The sequence below is a fragment of the Lepidochelys kempii genome, chromosome 1 (genome assembly GCF_965140285.1).
Source record: "Lepidochelys kempii isolate rLepKem1 chromosome 1, rLepKem1.hap1, whole genome shotgun sequence".
In the NCBI taxonomy this organism is placed as follows: domain Eukaryota; kingdom Metazoa; phylum Chordata; order Testudines; family Cheloniidae; genus Lepidochelys; species Lepidochelys kempii.
The window spans coordinates 214353122-214380696 of record NC_136380.1 but is presented as its reverse complement, the minus strand read 5'-3'; the positions used below and the strand labels follow the sequence as shown (position 1 = coordinate 214380696).

The 27575-nt window shown below is 45.8% G+C and overlaps 1 protein-coding gene across 1 annotated transcript; it reads right to left on the bottom strand.

Moving 5' to 3' along the window:
- Window positions 1-21239: 21239 nt before the first annotated feature.
- Window positions 21240-27258, bottom strand: LOC140905782 (killer cell lectin-like receptor subfamily F member 1). The gene is made up of 6 exons (XM_073329258.1): window positions 27189-27258; window positions 25796-25891; window positions 24934-25077; window positions 23505-23656; window positions 23291-23397; window positions 21240-21369 (listed from the first exon to the last, which is right to left on the bottom strand). Exons 1-6 carry the CDS (start codon window positions 27256-27258, stop codon window positions 21240-21242), a joined length of 699 nt encoding a protein of 232 aa, XP_073185359.1.
- Window positions 27259-27575: the final 317 nt, after the last annotated feature.

Genomic DNA, 27575 nt, shown 5'->3' with positions numbered 1-27575 from the left:
TATCAGTTTTGGGGTCCATTGTATTGAAAATGCAAATGTTTGTGTACTATTGTGGGATTGTGTGGAACTTCTTTAGGAGGAGAAAGGATTAATGCAATCTTGGGCAGATATTAGGAATGTCAAAGGGGGGACATTACATGTGAAGTGGATTTCCTAGGAAATACTTGGGGGTGAGTGGAATACCAGTGACCCACTTTGAATCCATCCTTTTGAAACTGAACAGTGAGGACAGAAACAGATTGCCTTCCCCCCCACAAACGCCAGTTCAAAGATCTCCAAACTGTTTAAAGGAGGGACTAAACTTTTCATGAGTGTGTTACTTCTGAGCTGAGGCTGATATGAACGTGTGACTATAAAAAAGAGACCCCTTTGGCAGTTTGAAGGACTCACCTACCAGATCCCATATTGGTGATAGTTTGGGGGGTTTGTGGTAAGCTTTAGTGTGTGTGTAGGTTCTTTTATTGTTTTTAATACGTTTTCTTTGTAATGCTTATGCCCCAAGAATAAACAGGCTTGCATAGAAAGTGCTGTGTGGTAATTCATAACTGTGGCAACAGCACTGTTAACTGTCTCTGAGGAGAAAGGCGAAGCAGGCCTGCTCAGGCTGGCTGACTTTGCTGGTAAATTCACAGTATAATCAGGGAGCAGTGCAGCCTGGAGATACATCTCACTCCATGCTGACTAGGGTATGTCTCCACGCAAGAGAGGTGATGGCCAGGGAAGCCCGAAGCCTCAGAGTGGGGTGCCCTTGCTGAAGTACAGAGGGTGAAATGCAGCTGCAGTTATTTTTCTAGGAAGACCAGAAAACTGGAGAGGGTGATTGCTCAGCCCTCAGTTGAAGGGGCGGGGGAGGTGTTGAATGTTTAACAAAGATATCTTCCCTCCCAACTGTTTTAGAAGAGTTTGAGTTAAATAGATAACAAACCAATACTCACATGTATTTAACAGTCTGTACAGAAATGTCTTCCCCCTCCTGTTTGAGTGACAGGAGAATCAGGTCCCTATTTGTATTCACGTTGGTATCTCTTGCATCAGAGACAACAGTACAATGTTTGTTTTAATTGCTTTACTCCTAGTGGCACTACAGAGATAGACCACAATGGGACAATGAGATGGTTCTGTTCCACATTGTGCATCAGCAGCAGAACTGCCATTTTGTTCTCAAAATGGAGTCCTTCACAAAGCATGATCTCACACGCACCAGATGTGCTAGGTCACACTGGTTGGGGTTTTCCAGTAGATGCCCATTCAGGATTACACCTGAATATTTATTTTTAGCTTTCTTTAATGCAATTGAGCAAGTAGGAACAAGGAGAGTTAGTCCATTTGACCAGCCAGCTCTCTTTAGACTATCACCAAGTGCTTCATCATCCTGGAAAAGCTGATTTTTGGTGAGGTTGTGTCTCAATTCCCTTCTGTGATGTTGAGTAAACACAGACCAAATTCTCCTCTTCATTGCACTAGAGAAAAGCTGGAGTGACTTCTGTAGAATTAAGACAGGTTTCAGAGTAGCAGCCGTGTTAGTCTGTAACCGCAAAAAGAAAAGGAGTACTTGTGGCACCTTAGAGACTAACAAATTTATTTGAGCATAAGCTTTTGTGAGAAGTGAGCTGGAGCTCATGAAAGCTTATGCTCAAATAAATTTGTTAGTCTCTAAGGTGCCACAAGTACTCCTTTTCTTTTTTCTGTAGAATTGTTCTAGATTTATTCCAGTATTTCTGAGAGCAGTATTTGGCCAACAAGCCAGTGGTCTTCCCATACAGTATACATTCTGCCTGCCAAACTAGGGAATATGCCTACCCACAGTGGTCCCAAATCCCATGCTACTGCAGTTATTTGCCTTTTCAGGAATGCAGTACTACATAGCTTGCATTGTCATTGAGGTCTTGCTCCGGGGTAAGTATAGATTCTTCAAAATTAGCAGACTCTTAAATTTGTTTTATCTCACCCAGGCATCAGACTGGAGTAGTCTATAGCAGTGGTTTTCAAACTGCGGGTCGCGACCCAGTACTGGCAGAGCACTGACCAGGCTGTTAAAAGTCCCAACAGTGGTGCTGCCTGACTAAGGCAGACTAGTCTCTACTTGTTCTGACACCGCGCTGTACCCCGGAAGCGGCCAGAAGGAGCTCCGGCTCCCAGGTGGGGGGGTCATGGGGTTCCTAGGTGGGGAACTGGGAAATGCGGGGGCGGTACCTGCGGGCGAGAGTTGCGCAGGGACGCTTGCGTGTCTCCGCCTAGGAGCCGGACCTGCTGCTGGTCGCATCCGGGGCATAGTGCGGTCCGCGTTGCCAGAACAGGTGAGAAGTCTGCCTCTGCACCCTGGCTACGCCGCTGACCGGGAGCTGCCAGAGGTAAGCCTGTGCCCCAACCTCATGCCCCAATCCCCTGCCCCAGCCGTGAGCCCCCCTCAAACTCAGAGCTCTCTCCTGCACCCCAACCCCCTCAGCCCCAGCCCAGAGCCTGCATCCCCAGCCCACAGCCCTGACCCCCTCCCACACCCTGACCCCCTCATTCCCGGGCCCACCCCGCAGCCCTCACCCCCAGACCCTAACCCTCTGCCCCAGCCCTGAGCCCCTCCCACGCCCCAAACCCCTCATCCCCCAGCTCCGCTGGGTCACGGGCATCAACAATTTTCTTCAGCTAGGTTGCTAGAAAAAAAGTTTGAAAACCACTGGTCTATAGAGTGGCTCTACAGTGTCACTGACTACACCCTGCCCTGCGACTGGCACTTGGATCATGTTACACACTTTTATGGATGTACCCTGGCAACTCCATAGTTCAGGTTGCATTGGGCATTGCATTCAAACCAACATTAGATCCCATTGGTTCACACTTAATATTTGAATTTAATTTTCAAATTTAAACACATTTACCCTTCAGAGGCAAGTTGCATTCTCCATATTGTTTACTGATATATTTACTAACTTTGGCAGAGAAAATGGATAAACATTAGCCCTGTTTGAGTCCCCCACACCCCCAGAGTCCTGTGTTTTTCCAGACTCTGCAATCTAAAGAGCCACCCTCTTCCCCATGCTTCCCACTGCCCTCCTACATTTATTTTTTTAATACTGAAGTGCTAAGGTCAAAGGTGGGCATGGTCAACAGTGGGAATACGAGAACAGCTTGATGAGAAGCTCTGAGGGCCATGTGGGAGAGCAGGGCTGCGTAGGGGGAGTAGCACCAGTCCACTCTAGACAGTGCTCAAAGGAAAGCAGGCTCCACAGTGGCCAGGAGGAAGGAGTGAAGCTGTAGAGGGGGTTCAATAGGGGAAGCAGGACTCAGCAGGTACCATAGGGGACACTGCAGCCCAGTGGGGCCACAGCGGGGATGTAAGTGGATTGCTGTTCAGTGTTTAGATTTAAGACTACTCCAATGCCAGTACACCACCACAATCAGTAAAAATCTACGAAATCACCAGTCACGTTCCTCCTCCCATTTCCTAGGTTCTTATATAGCCCTGTAAGGTAGTGTACTTATCACCCATAGAGCCCCCCGTGTCAGGTGCAATGCTGCAAGGGTTTGTCTCCAGCACCTCTGGTAGGCCATCTGCTTCTCACCAGGTTCGGTCCTCTTCCAGGATAACAAAAGCTCCAACTGAAAGTCCAAGCTTAGCATCCAAATAACAATTCTTCCGTACCTCTCAGGCACCACTGAATTGTTCTTACTGGCCCCCCCTGAGGGCCTCCCTCCCAAGAGCCTAACTGGCTCATACAGTTGGGCTTGTGTTCCCTTTCCTTAGGGACTGGTAGGGGAACCCAGGCCCACCCTCTACTCTGGGTTTTAGCCCAGGGACCCTGTATTAAGCAGCCAAGTCTGCTTCTTCAGACACGCTGCTGTTTCCCTGGGCCACTTCCTACCTCTGAGCTCCCTTATGCTGCTTCCCCACAGCCTGTGCTTAACACAGCCTCCCTTTGGTTCTCAGGCACCTGCTGAACTACGGAGTCCGCTATCCCCCTCAGGGGCCACTGACGTGCTTTTACTGACCCTACCTGAGAGCCTCCCCCACAGAAGCCTGAGCTGCTTCCTCTGGGTTCACCTGCCTATGGGAGGGTCCTACCCTCTCTACAATCTCTCCCCCTAGACCGAATGCCCAGCTCTATTTAAATATCCTTCCTGATTCCCTGCCACTGGGGTCACCCGTCATCAGTCAGTTGCTGTATCACCTTCAGCAGGGGCTAGCTGGTAGGACACAGGCCAGGCAGAGCCTGGCTTGCTTTACAGTGCCAGCTAGCCTGTGACAGGTCCCCATCACTGGTATCTGACAGCCTCACAAGCATTAATTGATTTATACTCACAACTATTCTGTCCAGTAGGTGAATATTATTACCCCCGTTTTGCAGATGAAGCCCACAGAGAGATTGACTTGCTGAAGGTCAGCTGGTGTGTCAGTGGCAGAGCCAGACTTTGAACCAAGATCTCCTGAGTCCCTGTGCAGTCCTTTAATCACAAACTGTCCTTTCTAATGGAGAGGTAAATGAACTTGGGGGCCTCAAGTCTCTGGGTAGGATTTTCAAAAGTGCATTGGCCTCTGTTCCCATTGGAGTCAATGGTAAAACTCCCAAGGAAGGGAAGATGATGTGCTGTAAATAAGTCCTGAGGCCACACATTGGATGAATAAGATAAAAAGACACATTGAAGAGCTGCCAATTCAGTGAGCATCATCCAGCCTGTGCACTGAATGAGGCAGGGGTCCTGTGGAAAAAATAGTCTGTGATCATCTAATTAAAGGCTGCAACATAAAACAGACTCAAGGGGGCAAATTAAGGTTGTCTGTGCAACTTGAGACACAGAGCCAGGCTTGCAGAAGCACTGAGCGCTCTCAATAGGGTGACCATATGTCCCGCTTTGGCTGGGACAGTTCCCTTTTTAATCCTGTCCTGACCATCCCGAATTTGGATGATCAGTTGGCAACAGCAAATGGGACAAATACCCAGTTTTGCCAAAAAAAAAAAAAAGAAAAAAGTGGGTTGCACCCCCTAGTGGGATGTGGAGGAATGTTGCGGGGGGCAGCAACACCAAGCTGCTCAGGCCAGCCCTGTGCAGGAGAGGAGGGTGGCTCAGGCCACTTCTGTTGGGGTTGCGGGGTGTCTCGGGTGAGCGGCTCAGGCTAGCTCTGCACAGTGAGGGAGCTGGGGGCTCAGGCGAGCTGCTTGCACGAGCTCCGTGTTGGGGAGGGGGGCAGCTTGTGTGAGCACCTCGGACCAGCTCCGCGTGAGGGGGGTAGCTCATGCAAGCGACTGGGGCCAGCTCTGCACAGTGGGAGGGTGGGGGGCTCGTGCCAGCTCCGCACGCGAGGAGGAGGGCAGGGGTTTCGGGTCAGCTCTGCCCAGGCAAAGGGGAGCGACTCGTGCAAGCAGCTCAGGCCAGATCAGCACGGTGGGGAGCTTGGGGGCTTGTGTGAGTGGGTCGGGCCACCGCTCCGTGTGGTGGGCGGCCACGGGGGCTTGGGCCAGCTCTGTGCAGGGGCGGGGCTGGGGGCTTGGAGAAACCCTGCACGATGTCCTGTTTTCCCTTTGGGAAATATGGTCACCCTAGCTCTCAGCTGCAGCTGATCTCAGTGGGAGCTGTGCTTCGAATATATAAAGTGCTATGATAATAGAATGTATTCTGAAAAATCAGGGTCTCGGGATCTCAAGTTGGGCACCCATAATTAATGGGCACTTTTGACCTTAATTGCTCTGTGTCTCAAATCCCCACCTGTAGCAGCAATGTTGTGAAGATAAATTTTGTCAAATGTTTGTGAAGGACTCAGATACTATGGTGAGAGCACCATAGAAATCCTCAGCAGGGAATTTATGATTTTGTAGTTATGGCAAAATTTGTATGATGTCTGGTAAATGACATTGTGACACCTTGTGCCCCATGTTCACCACTTTTATATGGTTAGGATATGTTTTGTATGAAGTATGCCTTCTGAGATATCATTTGAAAACTCACAATCTTCTGAATGTTATTATCCTGTTCAAATGTGTGTAACTTCACTGCATGTGAAATTATGAGATTTTGCTATATGCTTGTTACTGATGTATGCTGTAGTTCTAGGTACTCAGACCCATTTTCTCAAAGAGGAAGGCACACTGGCATGCCAGGATTCATCATCAGGGGAGTTGCAAACAAGAAATTTACTATTCACCTGAAGGACAATTGGCTGCTCACATATGCCATGGAACTGCCTGACCCCATGACCCAGCAAAGACTTTTCCAGTACAAAGGGCCAGTGTATAAAAAGGAGAGACAGTGACCACCTCACCACCTGTCGTCCCCCATCCCTATTGCTGGCAGCAAAATCACTTGAAAGGCATCATTGAACTGGGGGGAGTGGTCCCGGCTTGCAGGTTTTCCAGTCAGTAAAGACTGTGAAAAGTTTTTGGGTGAGAGAAAACTTTTTGCTTATTAGCCTTGGTAAAGTTTAGGAATTAGCTTGTACATTTATCTTGTTATTTCTTTTGTATACAACTCTGACTTATATGCCTTATCACTTCTAGTCACTTAAAATCTATATTTTTCTAGTTAAAACAATAAACAAGTTTATTATCTAAACCAGAGTGTGTGGTTGAAGTGTTTGGGAAGCCTCCACTTGAGACAAAAAGACTGGTGCATATTCATTATCCTTTGTTGGAATGATGAACTCATTATGAACTTATACAGACCAGTGGGCTACTGAACAGTACAGGACACACTTTTCTTGGGGTCAAGACTGGGACTGAGCAATTCGTGGGTATTGCCCTGTATCTATTCATGGATGGTGAGCACAGTATTCATGTACTCAGCTGGGACTAACTTTGCCTGCTGGTGGCTATGAATGATGAGATTGTGGTGAAGTTTGCTGTTCACTAGCAAAGCAGTGTAAAAGGCAGGGTCAGCCTTAGGGCAAATGGCATCCTGGGCATATTTGCATTTTGGTGCCCCTGGCCCCACATTGCCCCTGGCCCCCATGGGCTCCCCAAACTCCCCACCCTCCCTTTACGTCTAACCCCTGCACTAACCCCTTTGCCCCTAATCCCTACATCCCCTTCACCCCTAATCCCTACACCTCCCTCCTGCGCCCCTAACCCCTGCACTGTGCCTCCTTTGCCCCTAACCCCTGCACCCCCTCATGTGCCCACATGGGGAAACGGACCTGGATGCACAAAGCAGCTGCCATTGCTGCTCACTCCCCCACCGGATTACTGCTCCTTCGCCCCGCGCACCTCTAGGGGGCTGTGAGGTAGGGGAGCGAGGAGCAACATCATGGCTCCCTGCATCCGGGTCACTTTCCCCACCTGGGCTGTGTAAGGGGAGGGCAGAGAGCAGCAGCTCCTGATTCTTGCCTCACAGCTCAGCCCAGATGGGGAAAGTGACCTGGATGCAGGAAGTGTTTGTGTTGTGTGTGTTGGGGAGACTCTCTGTGTGTGAAAGAGTGTGTGTGTGTTGGGGGAGTATGTGAGAGAGCGTACCTGTGAGTGTGTGACAGAGTGTATGTGTGTGACAGAGTGTGTGTGTTGAGGGGAGTGTGTGTGTGCCTGAGTGAGTGTATGAGCGCGCTGTCTCTTTAAGAAAGCACTCAGGATCAGACACAAGCAGCTTCAGGTCTAGTGCAGTAAAGTGCTCTCCCTAGTGATGTGCTAATGACCCTGTACTGAGCATGCTCAGTTCATCTGCTGAAGCCACTGCCCTTCACTCTGCCCTTATTAGGCATAGGATTCTGCGGCCAGCTTTTGACGGGGTTAAAAAGGGGCAAAGGGGGCGAATCGGAGCAGGGGGGTGGCCAGGGCCTGAACAGGCGGTGGAAATTTACTGGCCAGGGGAGTCAAGCAGCTGGAGGGAGGATTAGGAGAAGGGCTAAAGGGCAAAATCAGGGCTGCGGGGGGAGGAGCAGGAGATAAGCCCAGGAGTGAGGCGCTGGCGGAGGGTGTCAGAGGGCAAAACCTGGCACAGGCAGGGGCACAGAGGGTAGCAGTTACTCCAGTGGGACTGAGACACCAGTGTTTGCAAAAATGGGGGGGGGGGGGCAAAGGGGCTTTTTTTAATTTTCCCTCTCACAGACAGCACCTCTCAGCATCGGCTTCCCAGGGCTGGGTTCTTAAAGGCAGAGGCATCCCCATGCCTAGTCAATGCAGCTCCTCTTGGTCTGATCTAACCTACTGAGGCTATGTCTACACTACAAAGTTCAAAGCGCTGCCCCTGGTGCCAGTGCTCCTGGTAATCCACCTCGATGAGGGGATTAGCTCCGAGCACTGGGAGCTGAGTCTGTCCACACTAGCACTGTAAAGCGCTCAAACTTGCTGCACTGGGGGTGGGGTGGGTGGTGATTTTTCACACCACTGAGCCAGCAAGTTAGAGCGCTTTAACTTGCCAGTGTAGATAATCCCTGAGACTTAATTCAGTGAAACATTTTACATATATCCCCTCAGAAACAAAGAATCCCTTATCACTGTATCTGATTGCAGGGAGTCTCCTAGCAGTTTCCCAAGTTGTCTTATCTGCTGCTGGGATTCCCTGAATTTTTAAATTTAATTTTTTCTTCTCATTTTAGAGCTGGCTGAATTTCTGGCCAAGTGTCAAACTTTGTTTTGAGTCAATCCACCAATGGGGATTGCATTTTTTCAACAGTTATTTTGCCTCTCAGTCTAGCCCTTAGTGTTTTTCCGCATGCCATTGTGTACAACTTGATTCTCAGATATTCAATAAAGGCAGTATACTATCTCCTAGAACTTCTTTCTTCCTGGAAAAAAATCTCTTGTAATTTTTGCAGAAAATTAGAACTGCCATCACGGGTCAGACCAATAGTCCACCTAATCTCATATCCTGTCTTGTGACAGTGGCCAATGCCAGGTGTTTCTAAGGGATGATCAGACCAGGCAATGACTCAATGAACCATCCCATTGTCCACGCCCAGCAGCTGGCAGTCAAAGGACGGTTTGGGGACATGCAGAGCATGGGCCTGCATCCCTAGTTATCTTGGCTAATCGCCAATGTACTTATACTGAGGGACTGATCTAATTCCTTGTTCAACCCATTCATAGTTTTGCCTTTCAAAAATATAATGAACACACATCTACAACCCCAAGATACCTTTACAACCACAAGAATTCTAAAATCATGAGTTATGCACCCTCAAGTCAAGAAATTTTAATAAATAAATGATATCTTTTTTTTTAATGTGCCTTTTTGTTCCTGAGCCTGTAGGGTGCAGTAAGGCTAGTTCCAATTCCTTGAGCCTAAACACCTGAATGAATCTTCGTCTAACCTCACACTGTTCCTGTTACCTCTCCCAAACATTTAATATACCTTAGGCCATATCTACACTTTAAGTGTGTGTTAACTCAAATTATGTCAGCATAGAGTCACTACGGTTACTATGTCTACCCCCAAACCTCTAAACCCACCTTGCCTCAGTGGCTACTGCCAGTCATCAGCTAGCCCCCACTTACTGGGGCAGACTGAAGTCTGTCATGGCTACTCATCATTGGCAAGGGGTTAGGACCTGGTGCCTTTGCCTATCCCTGGGCTACTCCTCTGCAGCCCCAGTACCTTTTCATAGGTCTTCATCAAGGCCTGTAGCCTGGAGGTTTACCAGGCTGGAGCTCCCCAGCTCCCCTTGCCCTTCTCCAGCACTGCTCCATTTCAGGTACCTTGCTCCCCTTCCCACTCCAGGGCTACAGTGAGAGTTCTCCATTTTTTGGCCCACAGCCTTCTTACCAGGGCCAGCTGGGCCCTAACTGAGATGACCACAGCTGTGGCTGCTTCTCCCAATCAGCCTAGCTTGGCTGCATTTAACCCCCTGCTTATCGGAGTGGGGAAGCCACCCCACTACAGGCACAGACAAAACTTTTTTTTGTATAATGATATGCCCCGTGAGGATTAATGTTTATACATTAGGTATGTTAGCAACAAGAAGAAAGTCAAGGAAAGTGTGGGGCCCTTACTGAATGGGGGAGGCAACCTAGTGACAGAGAATGTGGAAAAAGCTAATGTACTCAATGCTTTTTTTGCCTCTCTCTTCAGGAACAAGGTCAGCTCCCAGACTGCTGCACTGGGCAGCACAGCATGGGGAGGAGGTGGCCAGCCCTCTGTGGAGAAAGAAGTGATTCAGGACTATTTAGAAAAGCTGGACAAGCACAAGTCCATGGGGCCGCATGCGCTGCATCTGAGGATGATAAAGAGTTGGCGGATTTGATTGCAGAGCCATTGGCCATTATCTTTGAAAACTCATGGCGATCAGGGGAGGTCCCGGATGACTGGAAAAAGGCTAAAGTAGTGCCCGTCTTCAAAAAAGGGAAGAAGTAGGATCCGGGGAACTACAGGCTGGTCAGCCTCACCTCAGTCCCTGGAAAAATCATGGAGCAGATCCTCAAGTAATCCATTCTGAAGCACTTAGAGGAGAGGAAAGTGATCAGGAACAGTCAGCATGGATTCACCAAGGGCAAATCATGCCTGACTAACCTAATTGCCTTCTATGACGAGATAACTGGCTCTGTGGATGATGGGAAAGCAGTGGATGTGTTATTCCTTGACTTTAGCAAAGCTTTTGATATGGTCTCCCACAGTATTCTTACCAGCAAGTTAAAGAAGTATGGGCTGGATGAATGGACTATAAGGTGGATAGAAAGCTGGCTAGATCGTCAGGCTCAACAGGAAATGATCAATGGCTCCATGTCTAGTTGGCAGCCGGTATCAAGTGGAGTGCCCCAAGGGTCGGTCCTGGGGCCAGTTTTGTTCAATATCTTCATTAATGATCTGGAGGATGGCGTGGATTGCACCCTCAGCAAGTCTGCAGATGACACTAAACTGGGAGGAGTGGTAGATATGCTGGAGGGTAGGGACAGGATACAGAGGGCCCTAGACAAATTAGAGGATTGGGCCAAAAGAAATCTGATGAGATTCAACAGGGACAAGTGCAGAGTCCTGCATTTAGGACGGAAGAATCCCATGCACAGCTACAGACTAGGGACCGAATGGCTAGGCAGCAGTTCTGCACTGGAGGAGAAGCTGGATATGAGTCAACAGTGTACCCTTGTTGCCAAGAAGGCTAACAGCATTTTGGGCTGTATAAGTAGGGGCATTGCCAGGAGACCAAGAGACGTGATCATTCCACTCTATTCGACATTGGTGAGGCCTCATCTGGAGTACTGTGTGTTAGGATATAGATATTCAAGCCTGTCTGTAAAGGCCTATACTCTAAGAATTTAGGTGTATTCCTATCACTTGGCTAGTTATAGAGGTATAAAAGAAAGAATCAAAATCACTGTCTGCCAGTGTAAGGGCCTTCTCTTACTGTGACAGTCTGAGGCCCTGTTCTTAGGCTAAGGCCTTTGGCTAAGCGACAGAGGCAGCCATAAGCTGGGAAGTGAATGGTCACATCCTCACATTCCAAACTAGTCACATTGAAATAAGGTGCTATTGGGCTGTTAGGAATTTAATCCTGTCCTTATAGTGCCTATCACCTCCAGAGAAAGGGAAGTGCCTAGAAGCTGTAAAAGGAAATTGAGGTTGATAGTTTTCTGTCTGGTAAGAACTCACTTATCAATAGACACAGCTGGGAAACTCTTATGTCTTTACAGATGTAGTTGTGAAATCCTCACTTCTGTATTGTTTTGTCATTATAGTTCCCACTTTGCTATTGTTTATTGGCATGATCTCTGTCTGGTTCTGTGATTGCTTCTGTCTGCTGTATAATTAATTTTGCTGGGTGTAAACTAATTAAGGTGGTGGGATATAATTGGTTAGCTAATCCATGTTAGGATTGGTTAGTTAAATTTTAGTAGAATGATTGGTTAAGGTATAGCTAAGAATATTACTATATAAATTAGGGGCAAACAGGAAGTAAGTTGGGATTCGAAAATAAGGAAAAAAGGAACTTGTATTTAAGCTTGCTGGAAGTTCACCCCAATAAACATCGAATTGTTTGCACCTTCGGACTTCGGGTATTGTTGCTCTCTGTTCATGCGAGAAGGACCAGGGAAGTGAGTGGGTGAAGGAATAAGCCCCCTAACACTGTGTCCAGTTTTGAGCCCCACGCTACAAGAAGGATGTGGAAAAACTGGAAAGAGTCCAGCAGAGGGCAACAAAAATGATTAGGGGGCTGGAACACATGAGTTATGAGGAGAGGCTGAGGGAACTGGGCTTGTTTAGTCTGCAGAAGAGAAGAATGAGGGGGGATTTGATAGCTGCTTTCAACTACCTGAAAAGGGGTTGCAAAGAGGATGGATCCAGACTGTTCTCAGTGGTAGCAGATCACAGAATGAGGAGTAATGGTCTCAAGTTGCAGTGGGAGAGGTTTAGGTTGGATATTAGGAAAAACTTTTTCACTAGGAGGTGGTGAAGCACTGAAATGGGTTACCTAGGGAGGTGGTGGAATCTCCTTCCTTAGAGGTTTTTAAGGTCAGGCTTGAGAAAGCCCTGGCGGGGATGATTTAGTTGGGGATTGTTCCTGCTTTGAGCAGGGGGTTGGACTAGATGACCTCCTGAGGTCCCTTCCAACCCTGATATTCTATGATTATATGATTCTACAATTAGATTCCAGGGCCTGGTACCATCCAGAAACATATGTAGCAGCGACAGGTCCTACTTTGCTAAAAAAGGACATCTGGTGTAGCTAGTTGCTACAGATAGCAGTCTCATGAACCTATGGTGTGAGAAACTGCTAGTTGTAGGAATTAGCTTCATCAGATTGCAGTGTTACAGGTAGCATGTCCCTACAGATTGCAGTTTTTTTTGTGTGTGTGTGAAAATGCTATCTGTAGGACCGGGCTACCTGCAGCAGTGACAGGTCCTACTTTGCTAAAAAAGGACATCTGATCTAGCTATTTCAAGCAGGCTCACATGTAAAACCAAACCGATAGTTTTCTTTAACAGTGACTGACATGGTCTATCTTGCCTTTAGTAAGGCTTTTGATACTGTCTCCCATGACCTTCTCATAAACAAACTATGGAAATGCAACCTAGATGGAGCTAAAATAAAATGGGTACAAAACTAGTCAGAAAACAGTTCCGACAGTAGTTATCAGTGATTCACAGGCTGAAAGGGCTGAGTCAGGCTGAAAGGGCATAACCAGTGGGGTTCTCAAGGGATCAGTTCTGGATAAGTTTCTATTCAAAATCTTAATCAGTGATTGAGATAATGGCATAGAGAGTACAACTGTAAAGTTTGTGAATGATAACAAGCTGCATGCATACAAAATGGGAAATGACTTCCAAGGAAAGAGTTCTGCAGAAAGGGATCTGGGGGTCCTAGTGGATCACAAGCTGAATATGAGTGAACAGTGTAACGCTACTGCAAAAAAACAGATTACTCCGGGATGTTGTTAGGGGGCTTATTCCTTCACCCACTTACTTCCCTGGTCCTTCTCGCATGAACAGACAGCAACAATACCCGAAGTCCAAAGGTGCAAACAATTCGATGTTTATTGGGGTGAACTTCCAGCATGCTTGATTCCAGTTTCCTTCCTTAGTGTCCCCCTTCCCATCTCTGGCACCACAGAGACTTACACCTGTGTCCCTGTTCCCATTCCTGCCCTTAGCAAAACATGATTCCAATTTCCCCACCCCCAATCCCTGTTCCCATTTCCCCACCTACCCACACACACACACTTCCTGATTGACTGCAGACTATATAGTAAAACTTGAGTTCTGCTTAGCTATACCTTAACCAATCATTTTCCTGAAATTTAACTAACCAATCCTAACATATTGTAACATGATTATGTAACCAATTATATCCCACCACCTTAATTAGTTTACACCCAGCAAAATTAATTATACAGCAGACAGAAACAATCACAGAACCAGACAGAGATTATACAGACAAACAATGGCAAAGTGGGAACTATAATGACAAAACAATACAGAAGTGAGGATTTCACATCCCAGCTATTGATAAGTGAGTTCTTGCCAGACAGGATGTTATCAAACTAAGTTTCCTTTTACATCTTCTAGGCACTTCCCTTTCTCTGGAGGCGATAGGCAATATCAGGACAGGACAGTATTCCTAACAGCCCCATAGCACCTTCTTTCAATGTGACTAGTTTGGAATGTGAGGATGTGACCGTTTGCTTCCCAGCTTATGGCTGCCTCTGCTGCTTAGCCAAAGGCCTTAGCCTAAGAACAGGGCCTCAGACTGTCACAGTGAGAGAAGGCCTTTACACCAGCAGACAGTGATTTTGATTCTCTCTTTTATACCTCTAGAACTAGCCAAGTGATAAGAAGACACCTAAATTCTTAGAGTACAGGCCTTTACAGACAGGCCTGAATATCTATATCCTAACAGATGTCCACTCTACTCTGTGCTGATTAGGCCTCAACTGGTGTATTGTGTCCAGTTCTGGGCACCACATTTCAGGAAAGATGTGGACAAATTGGAGAGAGTCCAGAGAAGAAAGGGAAAAAAAAATATGGTCTAGAAAATGTGACCTATGAGGGAAGTAGCATCTTTTTACAAAAGTTGTTTCTTACAATCTAATATGTATCAGTAACTGCTACGAGTAGCACATTCCTATGTGGAGCAGTTTACTACACTACACCAGCAGCTTCGGTCCCAGAGAGGCGGCAGCACAGACAAATTTCCCGCTGTCCCATCACCCCAGCTCAGCGGAGACCAGGTACACAGGCAGGGAGGAGCGGGACACCCTGACATCAGCCTCTCTCCGGTCGTCCCCCCACACAGTAGACAGGACACTCCCAGTCCTGACCAGGGTGGCCAGGGGCGGCTCTGGGGGAGGAACTGGGTGGGGGGGGAGGGGGAACAGGAGTAGTGGCGGCTGCACACAGCAGTGGAGTAGGGGGGAGGAGGGGCATCCCCGCTCTGGAGGAGTCACATGGCTGGTCATCAACTGCCCCCCTGCAGCTCGGGTCCCTCCCTCCTCTCCAGACACTGCTGCTCGCCTGCCTGCCTGCTGCCTCCGTCAGCCCAGCTGGCTCTCGACAGGTCAGGTGGAACTCAGGCATGGCAAACCCTGCGCACGGCGCCCTATTTGACAGGCCATCCTGGGCTGCCACCCGGACTGCCCACACCAAAAGCCAGCCCTGAAAAGGCATCCCAGGCTGGAGAGCCACCCTGGGGAATGTCACAGGCATATATATGACAATTTGTTAACTGAATGAGGCAGGGGTCCTGTGTACACAACAGGACAGGACACAGTCATGTGATTAAAGACTCTCATAATGCATACACAAAAGGGGGGCAAATTAAGGTTGAAGGGAGAGGAAATGACAGAATTAAGTGTAACTTCTGAATACTTGACTTAGCAACCTTAATGTGTAGGTTTCTGGATGGAATTGATTATTTAGTTTGGTTTGGTCTCTGAAATTCTAATGTGAATCTTGTGTTCAGAAGAGCTATACGCTGTGCTGCCATGGTCTCTGCAGCCACAGCTAGGCCAACCAACCCACTTGGAAAGTTAGATCTAGAAACCTGGAATTTCCATGGAAGGGCTTCCATGATGTCAGAGAAAGGAGGGGTGACACTGCACTGGCTCAGTTCCCCCCAGCAGAATTTTGGCAGGAAGAGTGAGGTTCCTGCTCCTCTCTATGTATCTGTCTATCTAATATTTATGCTGTGGGGATCGCTGTGATGTCTGAACATCAGTGGCAGCATGTCTGCTTGGATGAGGGGAGGTGCCTAGGCCGAGCTGTGGGTGGTGGGCAGGGCCAGAACAGCAGTAGGTACTATAGCTGTGGTCTCTAGCCTTTATCACTCTGGTCTCTAAATCCTGTTGCGTTTCTGATTTCCTAATTCCTTCCTTCCCTTGAAGAATGGTTAGAAGTGTGAATCCATTGCATCATTGTAATTGATGTTTCTTGTAGCTTCTCACATCTTGGTTTTCCTTGATATACACCTAGACCAAAATGTATTAAACTTGGATGGTTAAAGCTTTGCACCTATATAAATATCTAGGCACCTAAGCAAGTGGCAGGATTTCAGAGATGTTCTGCAACCACGGAGGGCGGGAGCTCAGTGGGAGCTGAGGGTGCTCAGCAGCTCTGAAAGTCTGTTCATTTTTATTTCAGTTCCTAAACTGGATTTAAATGCCAAACTTTAAGCACCCAAACTTGAACATTTTGACCATCATTCCTATGAGAGATGCGTACCTACAACAAGGTGAAGGTCGAACCTTTCATCGTTTCAGAGCACTACGCCTAGATATCTGGTTTGGTCTTCCTTATAGTGAACAGGCCTTTGGTGTTTTGACCAATCAGATAGCAGTATACTGTACTGGTATGAATCAGATGACTGACATTTGAATGTTCAGTTCCTGCTTTGTTCAGTCAATAATGGTTGGTGGGCTAGAAAGTTATGTTATCTAATTGACTGGCTGTCACAGGTTTTGTCAGAGATAACAGCTAGCGACATGGGGCCAGATTCACATCTGATGTCAATGGTGTTTCACCAGTTTACACAAGGCCTGAATGTGGCACATGAACTCTGTGCTCTGTGCCCTGGAACAGAATTAAGCAAGAAGAGATCTGACCCAGAAAACACAGGGCCTGATTAGGGTTACACTGGACTATAACAGGTGTAAATGAGAACAGACTTCAACGCAGGACCATGGTTTTCTGTGAGATATTGTTGGGAATTTCCCTTTAGAACAGAAGATCTTGCCTCCGGAATGGGTACAGAAAATGTACACTGCAAAGATTCTAAAAATTAATACTGGCCACTCCAGGCTTGTATTAAACTCCCAAGGTTACAGCTTTTCTCTGACATTGGATGGGTAGATGCTGCCACCACCCAAGTGCAAAACCTCTTTGAGAACTCAGGAAGGTGCACTTGGGAATTCCTTCCTGTGGGGTACCCTCAAGCCCTTTCACCCCCCCGCCCCGCCTCGCCCCTCCAGGGAAGAGCTGAGAAAGAAAAACAAAGGAAATCAGCTGTTGCCACCAGCTAATTAAACAACATGTGCACAAACCTCTTAAGATACAAAAATCCAATCCTGTTCTTAAAAAAGGTAAATTTTATTAAAAACAAAAAGAAAGAAAATACATCTGGAAACTCAGGCTATTGCTAGATTTTAAAATGAAGCAATGACAAGGATTAAGCATCAAGAATAACTTTCTTGAGGTCCAGCTTAAAGGTTACAAGCAAAACAGAAGCATCTGGGGTTAGCACAGAGGAGTCCACAAGCCATAAAGAAATAAAAAGAGATAAACCTAATCGCATCTTGCTAGACATTTCCTGATCTACTGACATATCTGGGATTTCAAATGAGTAGTTTCTAGGTATGATACCAATGATTTTTCATACCTGATCCCAAGCTTTTTACAGCATAGTTGCTCGCTGTCTGCCTCTCCTTGAGAACAACAGACAGACAAAGGGGAAGTTTTTTCTCAGTTTTAAAAAGTTCTAGCCCTCCCATTGGCTCTTTTGGTCAGGTGCCCACTACCTTCCTTTTACCTATGCAATACAGGGAGACTTTTTAACCCTTTGCAGGTAAAGCAAGTAGAGAACAGCTACTAAGTGGGATTTTATAGCTAACTGGCTGGCTGGGTGTCCGTGAAAGGAAGCTACCTCCCCTCCCCTTTCATTTTTCATTGTGTGTTTTGTCAAATATTCTGTAAAAATGTTCTTAAAATGAATAACATGTGCTGGGTCATTTGAGACTGCTATAACATGAAATATATGGCCGAATGCAGGTAAAACAGAGCAGGGGACATACAATTCTCCCCCAAGGAGTTCAGCCACAAATTTAATTGACACATTATTTTTTTAATGAGTATCATCAGCATGGAAGCATGTCCTCTGGAATGGTGGCCGAAGCATGAAGGGGCATACAAATGTTTAGCACACCTGACACATAAATACTTTGCAATGTCAGCTACAAAAGTGCCATGCAAATGCCTATTCTCATTTCCCGGTGATATTGTAAATAAGAAGAGGGCAGCATTATCTCCTCTAAATGTAAACACACTTGTTTGTCTTAGCGATTGGCTGAACAAGAAGTAGGACTGAGTGGACTTGTAGGCTCTGAAGTTTTACATTGTTTTGTTTTGGAGTGCAGTTATGTAAAAAAAAATCTACATTTGTAAGTTGCATTTTCACGACAAAGAGATTGCACTACATTACTTGGATGAGGTGAATTGAAAAATACTATTTATTTGTTTATCATTTTTACAGCACAAATATTTATAATATACATTTTGATTTCAATTCCAACACAGAATACAATATATCTGAAAATGTAGAAAGACATCCAAAATATTTAATAAATTTTAATTGGTATTCTATTGTTTAACAGTGCGATTAAAACTGCTATTAATTGCTATTAAGTTTTTTAATTGCAATTCATTTTTTTGAGTTAATCACGTGAGTTAACTGGGATTAATCGACAGCCCTATTAACTGAGCCTCCTGTGATCATTTAAACTGGTAATGTGAATGGTTGGTATTTGTTATGTGACATTTTCCATTTACAGATTAAACCCTCTGCCCTTTGTTGACCTTGTCCCTGCACCGCATAAAGTGGCCATGCTACCACATGTTAAGCAAGAAGTAAAAAGTATAGTTAGATTAACTGTCAGCAAAGCATTTAGAAAAATTTAGCACGTGTACTAGAAAGGTGAAGAGCTGAAGTCAACAGATGTGTCTCACAACTTCACACTATGCCTGACTGGTGCAGAGTCATTAATAACAAGTTCACACTTTAGCCCTTCAGTGTCCTGTTTCTTCTCTCTACCTTTAGAGACAACGAGGGACATTTTCAACTGCAGCGTGTGCAACAGGAAGCTGCTCTCACTTCTGCTGGAGGTCTGTTATAGAAGAGTCTAGGCGCTAACAATGCAAGAGGTGGCCCTATCATACATACGCTCTCTACAGTCTTTTTGGTGCACTGGCATTCTGTGTAAGGCAGTGGTGCCATCTCCTGAAAGAGGATAGCACCACCTCCACAGTCTGATATTAGCCCCAGCCACTCATACTGTCAATGGGAAATGCATTTAACTGGAAAAAGAAGCTGAGGAATTCACTGTAAATCATGGCTAATACAATCACTACAGCAGTCCCCTCTGCTCTTTGTTTGAGATTGTGGGAAAGGCCGATTTGCTGAAGATTTCTGCTGAACTGATCAGCAGTGAAAGAGTTATGTGAAAGTTATGTGAATTGATCAGCAGTGAAAGATGAATTGTAATTAGTCTTCAGAGACAACGCTCAATGAAGGTGTTAATGGCTACCATTGACCACAGACCTGGCTAAAGCTGATGCATGCCCTCTATATAAATAAAGGCACAACCACCTGCCTTTGTGTAGAGATAGATGAAACAAAAAAGCTACTGTCCAAGGCAAGGGCCAGCATGGCAAGACCTGAGCGGAAGATAAATCCATGTGAGCCAAGGGATTTCCCTAGGGCCTGATTGCAAACATAAGCTGCAAATATTGACCGGTTGCAGCTGTGTGTGTGTGGTGTGTTTCAGTGAGAGAAAGCTAGCAGACAGAGTATGTCTACACAGCAAAGAAAAACCTGCAAAGCTGGCCCATGCCAGCCAACTCAGACTCGCAGGGCTGGGGTAGTTTCATTGCTGTGTAGACTTCTGGGCTTGGGAGGGAGCCCGAGCTCTGGTACCCTCTCACCACACAGGGTCGAACCCAGGCTCAGTTGTATTTGCATATCCATACCTGCTAAGCTCCCACATTAAGGGCCTTGATGCAATAACCAGTGAGGTCAATGGCAATGTTTGCATTGGAATGGGCCATATGTTTGTAAGAGGGCATTTTGGGAAAATCCAGTCAGTGTCATATGCTGAGGCAGTATATAATAGAGCAGAGGTTCTCAAACTGTGGTCTGCGGACCACCAGTGATCCCCCAGCTGCATTCACGGATCCGCGGATAGTTCCCTCTAAGGTGTGTGCCTGGGCAGCCGCACACGAGAGAGTGAAGGGCCAGCGTGGATGCACTAATTAGGTGTCTGGACCCTGGAGAAAATGCACATGTAAGGTGAGGTGGTGGCCTTGTGGGGAATAGTGGGTAGGTGGGAGGGGAAGAGGGGGTGGGGGGAATTTGGGATGTGCGGGGCTGCGATGGCCAGAGAAAGAGGTGACTTTCCCCAGCTCCACGGCTGTGGCTGATGGGGAGAAATGGTCCTCCTTTCCTAGCCTCAGCTCTGTGGCTGCTGTGGCGGGGGAGAGACCACACTCCTTCCCAGCCCCAGCTCAGGGGCTGCTGCGGCGGGGGAGAGAGGGAGAGACCTCCACCTCCTTCCCAGCCACAGCTTGGGGACTGCCGCGGCGGGGGAGAGAGGGCACATCCATTGCATTAGAAAGGTAAAACTACTGATATTAAAATATGAGTTGTGTGCTTTTATTTGTAGAACAAGAAAACATTCATTAGTATTAAGGTTTTTTTTATATAGCGCTTTTATCCAAAGAGCTTTACAATAGTTAGCTAACGGTACAAACAACATTTGGAAAGATCATTAAGTGGTCCACTGGGACCCTTAGAAATTTTCAAGTGGTCTGTGAAAAAAAAAGTTTGAGAAGCACTGGAAGAGAGTAGCTGGAGCACAGTGCACTCTGGGATGTTCTGTTGCACAGAGAACTGGGAGGAAGAAGAAGCAGCCAAACTGGGTTAAACAGGAACAATCAGGGTCCCATCTGCACTGAATAAAACTGTGGTGAGTGGATTACAGATATGTGCCAGCGTAGGCCGCTGGCAAGGGTGGCACACAACTGCAATGGTTACTAGCCATGTGGTATGTGGACATAAAGGAACCAGTTCATTAATGACTCAGCATTCAGTGGTCCAGCATACAAAGAGAGAGAGCCAAGACAGTGCAACATTCAGGCTTTATTCCTTCCTCTACATGTACTTTCTTCTCTCATCAAGTTTCAGAGTAGCAGCCGTGTTAGTCTGTATTCGCAAAAAGAAAAGGAGGACTTGTGGCACCTTAGAGACTAACAAATTGCATCCAATGAAGTGAGCTGTAGCTCACGAAAGCTCATGCTCAAATAAATTTGTTAGTCTCTAAGGTGCCACAAGTCCTCCTTTTCTTCTCTCATCAAGCACTTTCTGAAAGAAAAGTTCTCTAAATTCCTAGATGACAGCACATACAATCCAACAGAATATAACTGTTCAACACATCAAGACTTTTAGAATGATACCTTACAAGGCATACTTTGTACAAAACATATAATTGTATCACCATGGTGAATATGGGGTGCTAGGATGTTGCTTTGGAGTACAGAATGTCACAAGTGCCCTCTATTGGGAAGCAATCCATTTGAACATATAGTGTGACAAGGCTTGCGTATGCAGCCAGTCCTCCTGCAATGTTTCAGAAATCCAGCAGAGTTGCCTTTTTCTTACAGATCCACTTGTATGATGAATGACAGCTATCCGCATGAATCTCCTGCTTCTTGAAAGCAGCACAGCCCCCTCCACCTTTTCTGTCTTTCATGGTAAAACTGGGGGGAAAAATCTCAAAGGTGAGCTAATAACTTCTGAAATGGGTTGAGGATGCCCCATTATGCTTTTGGATTTACAAGACCAAACCCAAAATCGGGAATTTTCAGATCTGGGTTCCATTTTCTCCAAACCGTCAAAGCTCAGGTGTGTTTGGGTACAGAGTTCTGATTTTGGATCATCTCTACCTAACTTTTAAGCTGGTTGAAGGAAGCAGTAAGTTTTTGAGATAGGTTTTGATTTAGTGCTTTGGTACAGTTAGAGCACATCTCCCCATATCTAAATGGATACCAGGAATGCAAATAGTAAGAAACAGGGGTTGCAACTGAGGCTTGATGGGTGCCTACTGACTAAAGCTGGACAGAATCCCACCCTAAACACACACACACAAAATTTTGAGTTTTCAATGAGTTTAAGAAAACCTGTATTTGTGCTGGAAATGGCCCACCTTGATTATCATACACATTGTAGGGAGAGTGGTCGCTTTGGATGAGCTATTACCAGGAGGAGAGTGAGTTTGTGTGTGTGGTTTTTGGAGGGGGGTGGGGGGGTGAGAAAACCTGGATTTGTGCTGGAAATGGCCCAACTTGATGATCACTTTAGATAAGCTATTACCAGCAGGAGAGTGGGGTGGGAGGAGGTATTGTTTCATGGTCTCTGTGTATATAATGTCTTCTGCAGTTTCCACGGTATGCATCCGATGAAGTGAGCTGTAGCTCACGAAAGCTCATGCTCAAATAAATTGGTTAGTCTCTAAGGTGCCACAAGTACTCCTTTTCTTTTTAAGATACAACAGTGCCCCTTGAAAGTCTCCATTTGCTCTCAGCAAGGACCAGCAAGACCAGGAACATTTCCCACCATGAGTGTTAAGGCTTCTTCTGCTTTCCTGCCACACACACACTGGTGATATCTCTGCCCACAAACCAACCCTTGCTCCTACTAGAGCGCCAGAAGTTTGTCTGCGCTGCTGTAACCCAGTTTCCTATAATCTTGTCATGCCTTCTCACCACTTTGTTATGTTAGCTGCAGCTCAATACATACACAGTTATACCACATCCTTCAAATAAAGCATGAACAGATTTTACAGAAAAGAGGAAAAGTGAGAGAGAGATTTAATGTTTTACTGAGAAACGTTTTACAGAGAAGAAGAGAATAGAGACAGTGGGAGAGTGGGATTGTAGCTGGGTATGTGAACTGTGAAGTTGAGTACCGGAAAGAAGCAGAAAACGGCAGGGGTAATGGTAAAAGAGGGCTCCGGAGAAAGCTTCAAAATGTGACTCCAGAGCACCCTGCAGGCTCAAAAAGCAGAAGGCAAATAAAAATCACACCACATCTATTATTTGTACATAATCTCATGATTTTAAAGCCAATCTCATGATATTTGGTGAGTCTAACTCATGATTTTTGAACATTTGGGGTTGGCGATACTGTGAGTGAGTGAGTGAGTGTTCCAGTCATGAGAAAAGAGTTAGAAGGCTGCTGGTCAGTGGCAGATGGTAAATGGGGTAAGTGTAAGTGTGGGGAGGCATTAGTGGGGGGATGGGAAAGTGAGTGTGAGAGTGAGGGGAAATCTGAGGGAGGCAGCAATGTGGAGTGGAAAAAATCAGCAGGGTTTAGTTTCAATCAGAGGCTAACACTAACCGAAAAGGATGTATCAAAAGGCTAAGGGAGGGCATGTAGTGCTCTTTCTACCTGAGATACACAACGTGACCAGGGAAAAGTGAGTAGCAGCTCTGTGGGATTTTGGTACTTTTCAAGCAAACGTATATGAAGCTCAGCCTGCTTCAGCACTCAAGAGCCTTCTTAGGCTGAGGTATCAGGGTAAAGGGAATGACACAATGGGAGCAGCAAATTTTGCACTAGGGCTTGGCAAACCAATTGCTTTAGAACTAATTTAACTTCAAGAAGAAAAACAACACTGACCTGTATCCTTGTAATTTGGGGTCATCAAGCCACGTCCATCCTCCTTCTTTGAAATTTAATCCAATCCAGCGAAAACTAGCATCTTCATATTGGGTACTGAAAAATCCCTGTGGGTGAGATGATAACCTGAATATGTAAGTCTCTTGCTGAAATCCAGGAGTGTGGTGTCTGTTTTGCTCCTCTTTGAAGAATAGGGCAATACTTCAGTACTCACCATTTCTGCCTCACTTTCAAAAATCAGGAGGCTGGATTTCCTGGCTGCACAATAATCTTTGCTGGCCTGCCAGATTTTCTTCTCCTCTGAGAAGTAGTAACACCTTCCGCTGTGCAGCAGCCACTCAGGGGGGCAGAGCTCACACTCTGCTCCTGCAAGGGCATTCGTATATTTTTGGTCCTTTTACGATTCTTTACATCAGTACATTTTTTAAAGTTTATACCTGTGAAAATTCTCAATATTATAGGCTTTTCACACAAACAATACAAAGCTTTGCTGTTCTGTGGTTAAGAAAGGAAACTGAGTATCAGGATAACTAGATGCTGATCTGAACTCTGCTCGTAACTTGCTATAACCTTGGGGAAGTCACCTAGGCCCTCATTTTCAACACTTCGGGTGCCCAGCCTGAGGCTTTTAGGGGCTGCTTTTCAGAGGTGCTGAGTATCCACAGCACACATTCACTTCAGATGGAGTTGTGGCTACTTAGAACCTCTGAAATTCAGGTCGACAATGTCTCAAGTTGGGCTCCCAAAATTAGTGGAGAGTCTTGAAATTTGAGCCTATCGATCTATGACTTCGTTTACCCATCTGTAAAATTATTATAACAATACTTATGCTGTCTTGTAGAGGTGTTGTGAGGCTTTGGTAATATTTGTTAAACCCTTTGAGATCCTTGAATGAAACTTGCCTTATACCTTGGTATTAAAGGACAGCTTTCCGGTTTTGTAGTACCCAGAAAAAATGCACCTAAGTTTTTGCACCCACAGCTACGGTGGCAAATCCAACAATTTAGAGGCATAAATAACTGAGCTGCAACTACATTTTTGTTTGGATTTTTGTGCTCAACTAACTATGGGCACAAAAAAATGCAGGCACAATTTTTGTGGGCCTGATTTTACCTGCAAAAAAACCTCTTAGTATTGTATTGCCTTTCACTGGTCTGTCTCAATAAAGCTACATACTTGAAAGACCAGAGGCGTTCAGCCCCTGGAACACCAAGGCCCACAGTAGGCTGGCAGCTTTTCCAGGTGTTTGAGAACTGCATCAAATGTAGGTACCATTTACCCTTTTAAAATAAAAATAAATGCACACCACTGTAATATATGCACTTAAAGGACTTTTCCTTGCCAGATTCATAGAAATTACTGCTCGTTTGGGTTCACCACCAGTAGAAACCTGCATTTGATCAGTTTTGTGCTCTCCCTTAATTTACAATGTGGATGTGGCCGTAGGCTGAATATTAGGATTACACTGCTCCCGGGGCAGTGTAAGCATACCTTCCGCATAGTGAGCAGCCTTCTACTACGTTGCCTGCCCCTGCTCCCACTGAAATCAAAGGGAGTCTTGCTATTAACTTCAACTGGAGCATGATGGAACCCAGAGATATGACAAACAAACATCTTCTTGCAGAAATATTTTATCTCCTCACCCTGTTTATTTCCACACAGATTCTCTTTCAGTCTGCTCAGTACCAAGGAGTGAGCTCCATGGGTATCTTCCACTGAAGTGTGGTTTGTGTTATGCCTTAGTGACGCCTCTGTCTTCACAGCCTTTTCACAACACTCCCTCAAGGCTTACACACAAAAAAGGACATAAATTGATGGTTAATAGGGACTTTGGTTACATAAAATGAGGGGGAAGATGGTTTTGCAGCTAAGGTACTGGGCTAGGACGTAAGAGATCTAGGTTCCCAGCTCTCCCTCAGCCTTCCATTGTGACTTTAGATGAGGTGTTTATATTCTCTGTCTGTAAAATAGGGGTAATGATACTTCCCTTACCTGACAGGTGGTGGTGAGGATTCATTCATTATTGTTAGTGAGGCACTTGTATACTACTGTAATGGGAGCATGCATTGCCTGTGATAGCAAGGGGACTGGACTTGATGACCCAGGAGGTCCCATCCAGTCCTATGTTCTTATAAGTAGACAGATAAAATGTTGGTAGATGAGGCCTGGAGGGGACAGGCTAGCTCCGCACCATTTTATTATGCAGAGTATGGTCACTGGGAAAAAACTAGATATTGACAATATGATTCTTCTCACTATACCTGTGAAACTCTACTGACTTCACTGGACTTATTCCTGATTTACAGCAAGGTATGGGAGAGGAGAATCAGGTCCATATAACGAATACACCTTTTGGAGTTGACCTTCACCCTTCTCAACCTCAGATCAAAGTGATATCAGATTAATCACTCATCTGAAATTGCCCATCACAAACCCAAAATGCCAATGGCAATACAGTACAGAACTCACACTTATTGACTGTGCCATTTGGGCAGTGTCACTCACCTTGCAGAGCTAAGACGATTGCAACTCCTTGCAGCAGTGCCTTAGTCCCTAGAATTAGAGCAACAATGCAACAGCCTGGCTGCTGAGAGCAGGGACCTGGCAATAAGAAATGAAAGAGTTTGGTTTCAGCAGAGAGAAGCGGCTGTACGTTAGCTCTGTTCCAATAAGTGTCAGTAGCTGGGTAGTTTAGATCTGAATAGAGGTGAGAGGTGCCCATTGGTAAAAAGGAGTCTACAAGCCAGGCTAAAAGGTCCCTTTTGAACCCTGATACAGAACAGAGGTGCTGCTGTTCAGAGAAGACAGAGTAAATTTTTTGTTAAGCAACAAGCAGATTGTGGGTTGGGGTGGCGTCCTTCAAAGAAGATGTTAAATTATGTGCCTTTCTGCTCAGGTCCACTGGAAGTATGGTACTGTCTTGGAAGAAACTATGTTGTTTTGCAGCGTGAGAAGACTAGCACTTTTCTTCCCTACACTGATGAACTGGCAAGGTGGAAGTTCAAGATCACATACCACTTTGAGAAAAAAGTTAGGGGATAACTGACTGGAGCAGAAGGATGATCTTGTAGCTAAGATGTTGGACAGGGGTTTGGGAGATGGGAATTCTATTCATGTTGCTGCCACAGGCTTCATGTATGACCTTGGGCAAATCATTTAATATTTTCTGCTTTCCGGGAGTGTTGTGAGGATTAATTCACTATGCCAGATCTTCAGCTGGTGTAAGTTAGTGGAGCTGACATTGAAGCTACTTTGATTGATATCAGCTGAGACTCAGGCTCTTATTAGGCTGTATGGCCCAGATCTCCAAGTGTATTTAAGTGCCTATCTCCCATTGCTTTTAGTTGGAGTTAGGCACCTAAATACCTTTGAGGATCTGGACCTATGTCTTCTCTCTCAACTTTATACAGATCCAAGGTTAGAAGCAAACACCAAGAATAGTTTAGATAATACTGGTGCTGCACAGAAATATTTTCTTTACACTTGAAATTGAACTTGTCCCCTAGGAGTCTATTAAAAAAAAACAAAGCTATTTCCACTAGGATCTATATTTCCCTTTGAATTTCATATTCAGCAGCTTGAGATTTGACACCCAACAGTAATCTCACTTGCAGCAGTGTATCTAAACTGGCTTCAGTGAAATTACTCCTGGATTATGCTGGTGAGATCAGAATCAGACAGCGGAGTGCCTCACCTGTGGCTTCTAATGCATCGGCATCTAGCAACACTAAACCAAACTTTTATTAAGATAGAGCCAAATCTTGCTCTCACTTGTATCTCCTACCCAGAGTGGAAAGTCTGATTCTGTGCAGAGAAAGATAAGAGAGGAGAGAGACAGCACAGGAAATAAACTCCATATCTGTATTTTATATCAAACATACACGTGCCTTAATCCTACCTGTGTAGGAGCTTTGTTTCCTTTCTTTGAATTGTGGGATTGTGTAACCACAACCAGCCTTATCCTCCATCTCTAGGTCTCTAGAGTATGAGCTTTACTGCCAGGCAACTACAGACGGCAAGTACATACAGGAAGGGAGCAGGGGCAGGTCTCTTGAGAACTTCTAGGGGAAACTACACAGCAGATTGGCTATGATCATTTCCTTGTGACTACTGCCTCGCTTCAGGATCATAGGTGCCTCCTACCAGCCACAGTCATGGCTGGTTTAATTCACTATTCACCTCCTCAGGCTGAGTTCATACTAGCAAGAATGTGAATAGTCTCATTGAATCTCCATAGGATTATGTATCTGCTTAAAATGAAGGATGTGCTGAAGAGTTTTGCTGA

What these genes read in the sequence shown, in the direction of transcription:
- LOC140905782 (XM_073329258.1), bottom strand. Translation starts at nt 27,258, where the DNA reads ATGGAGGATAAGGCTGGTTGTGGTTACACAATCCCACAATTCAAAGAA. An exon ending in GAAACAAAGCTCCTACACAG is followed by an intron (nt 25,892 to 27,188) that starts GTAGGATTAAGG and finishes TCTTATTGCCAG; the next exon opens with GTCCCTGCTCTCAGCAGCCA. An exon ending in CCCAAATTACAAGGATACAG is followed by an intron (nt 21,370 to 23,290) that starts GTCAGTGTTGTT and finishes TTTTCCCCCCAG; the next exon opens with TTTTACCATGAAAGACAGAA.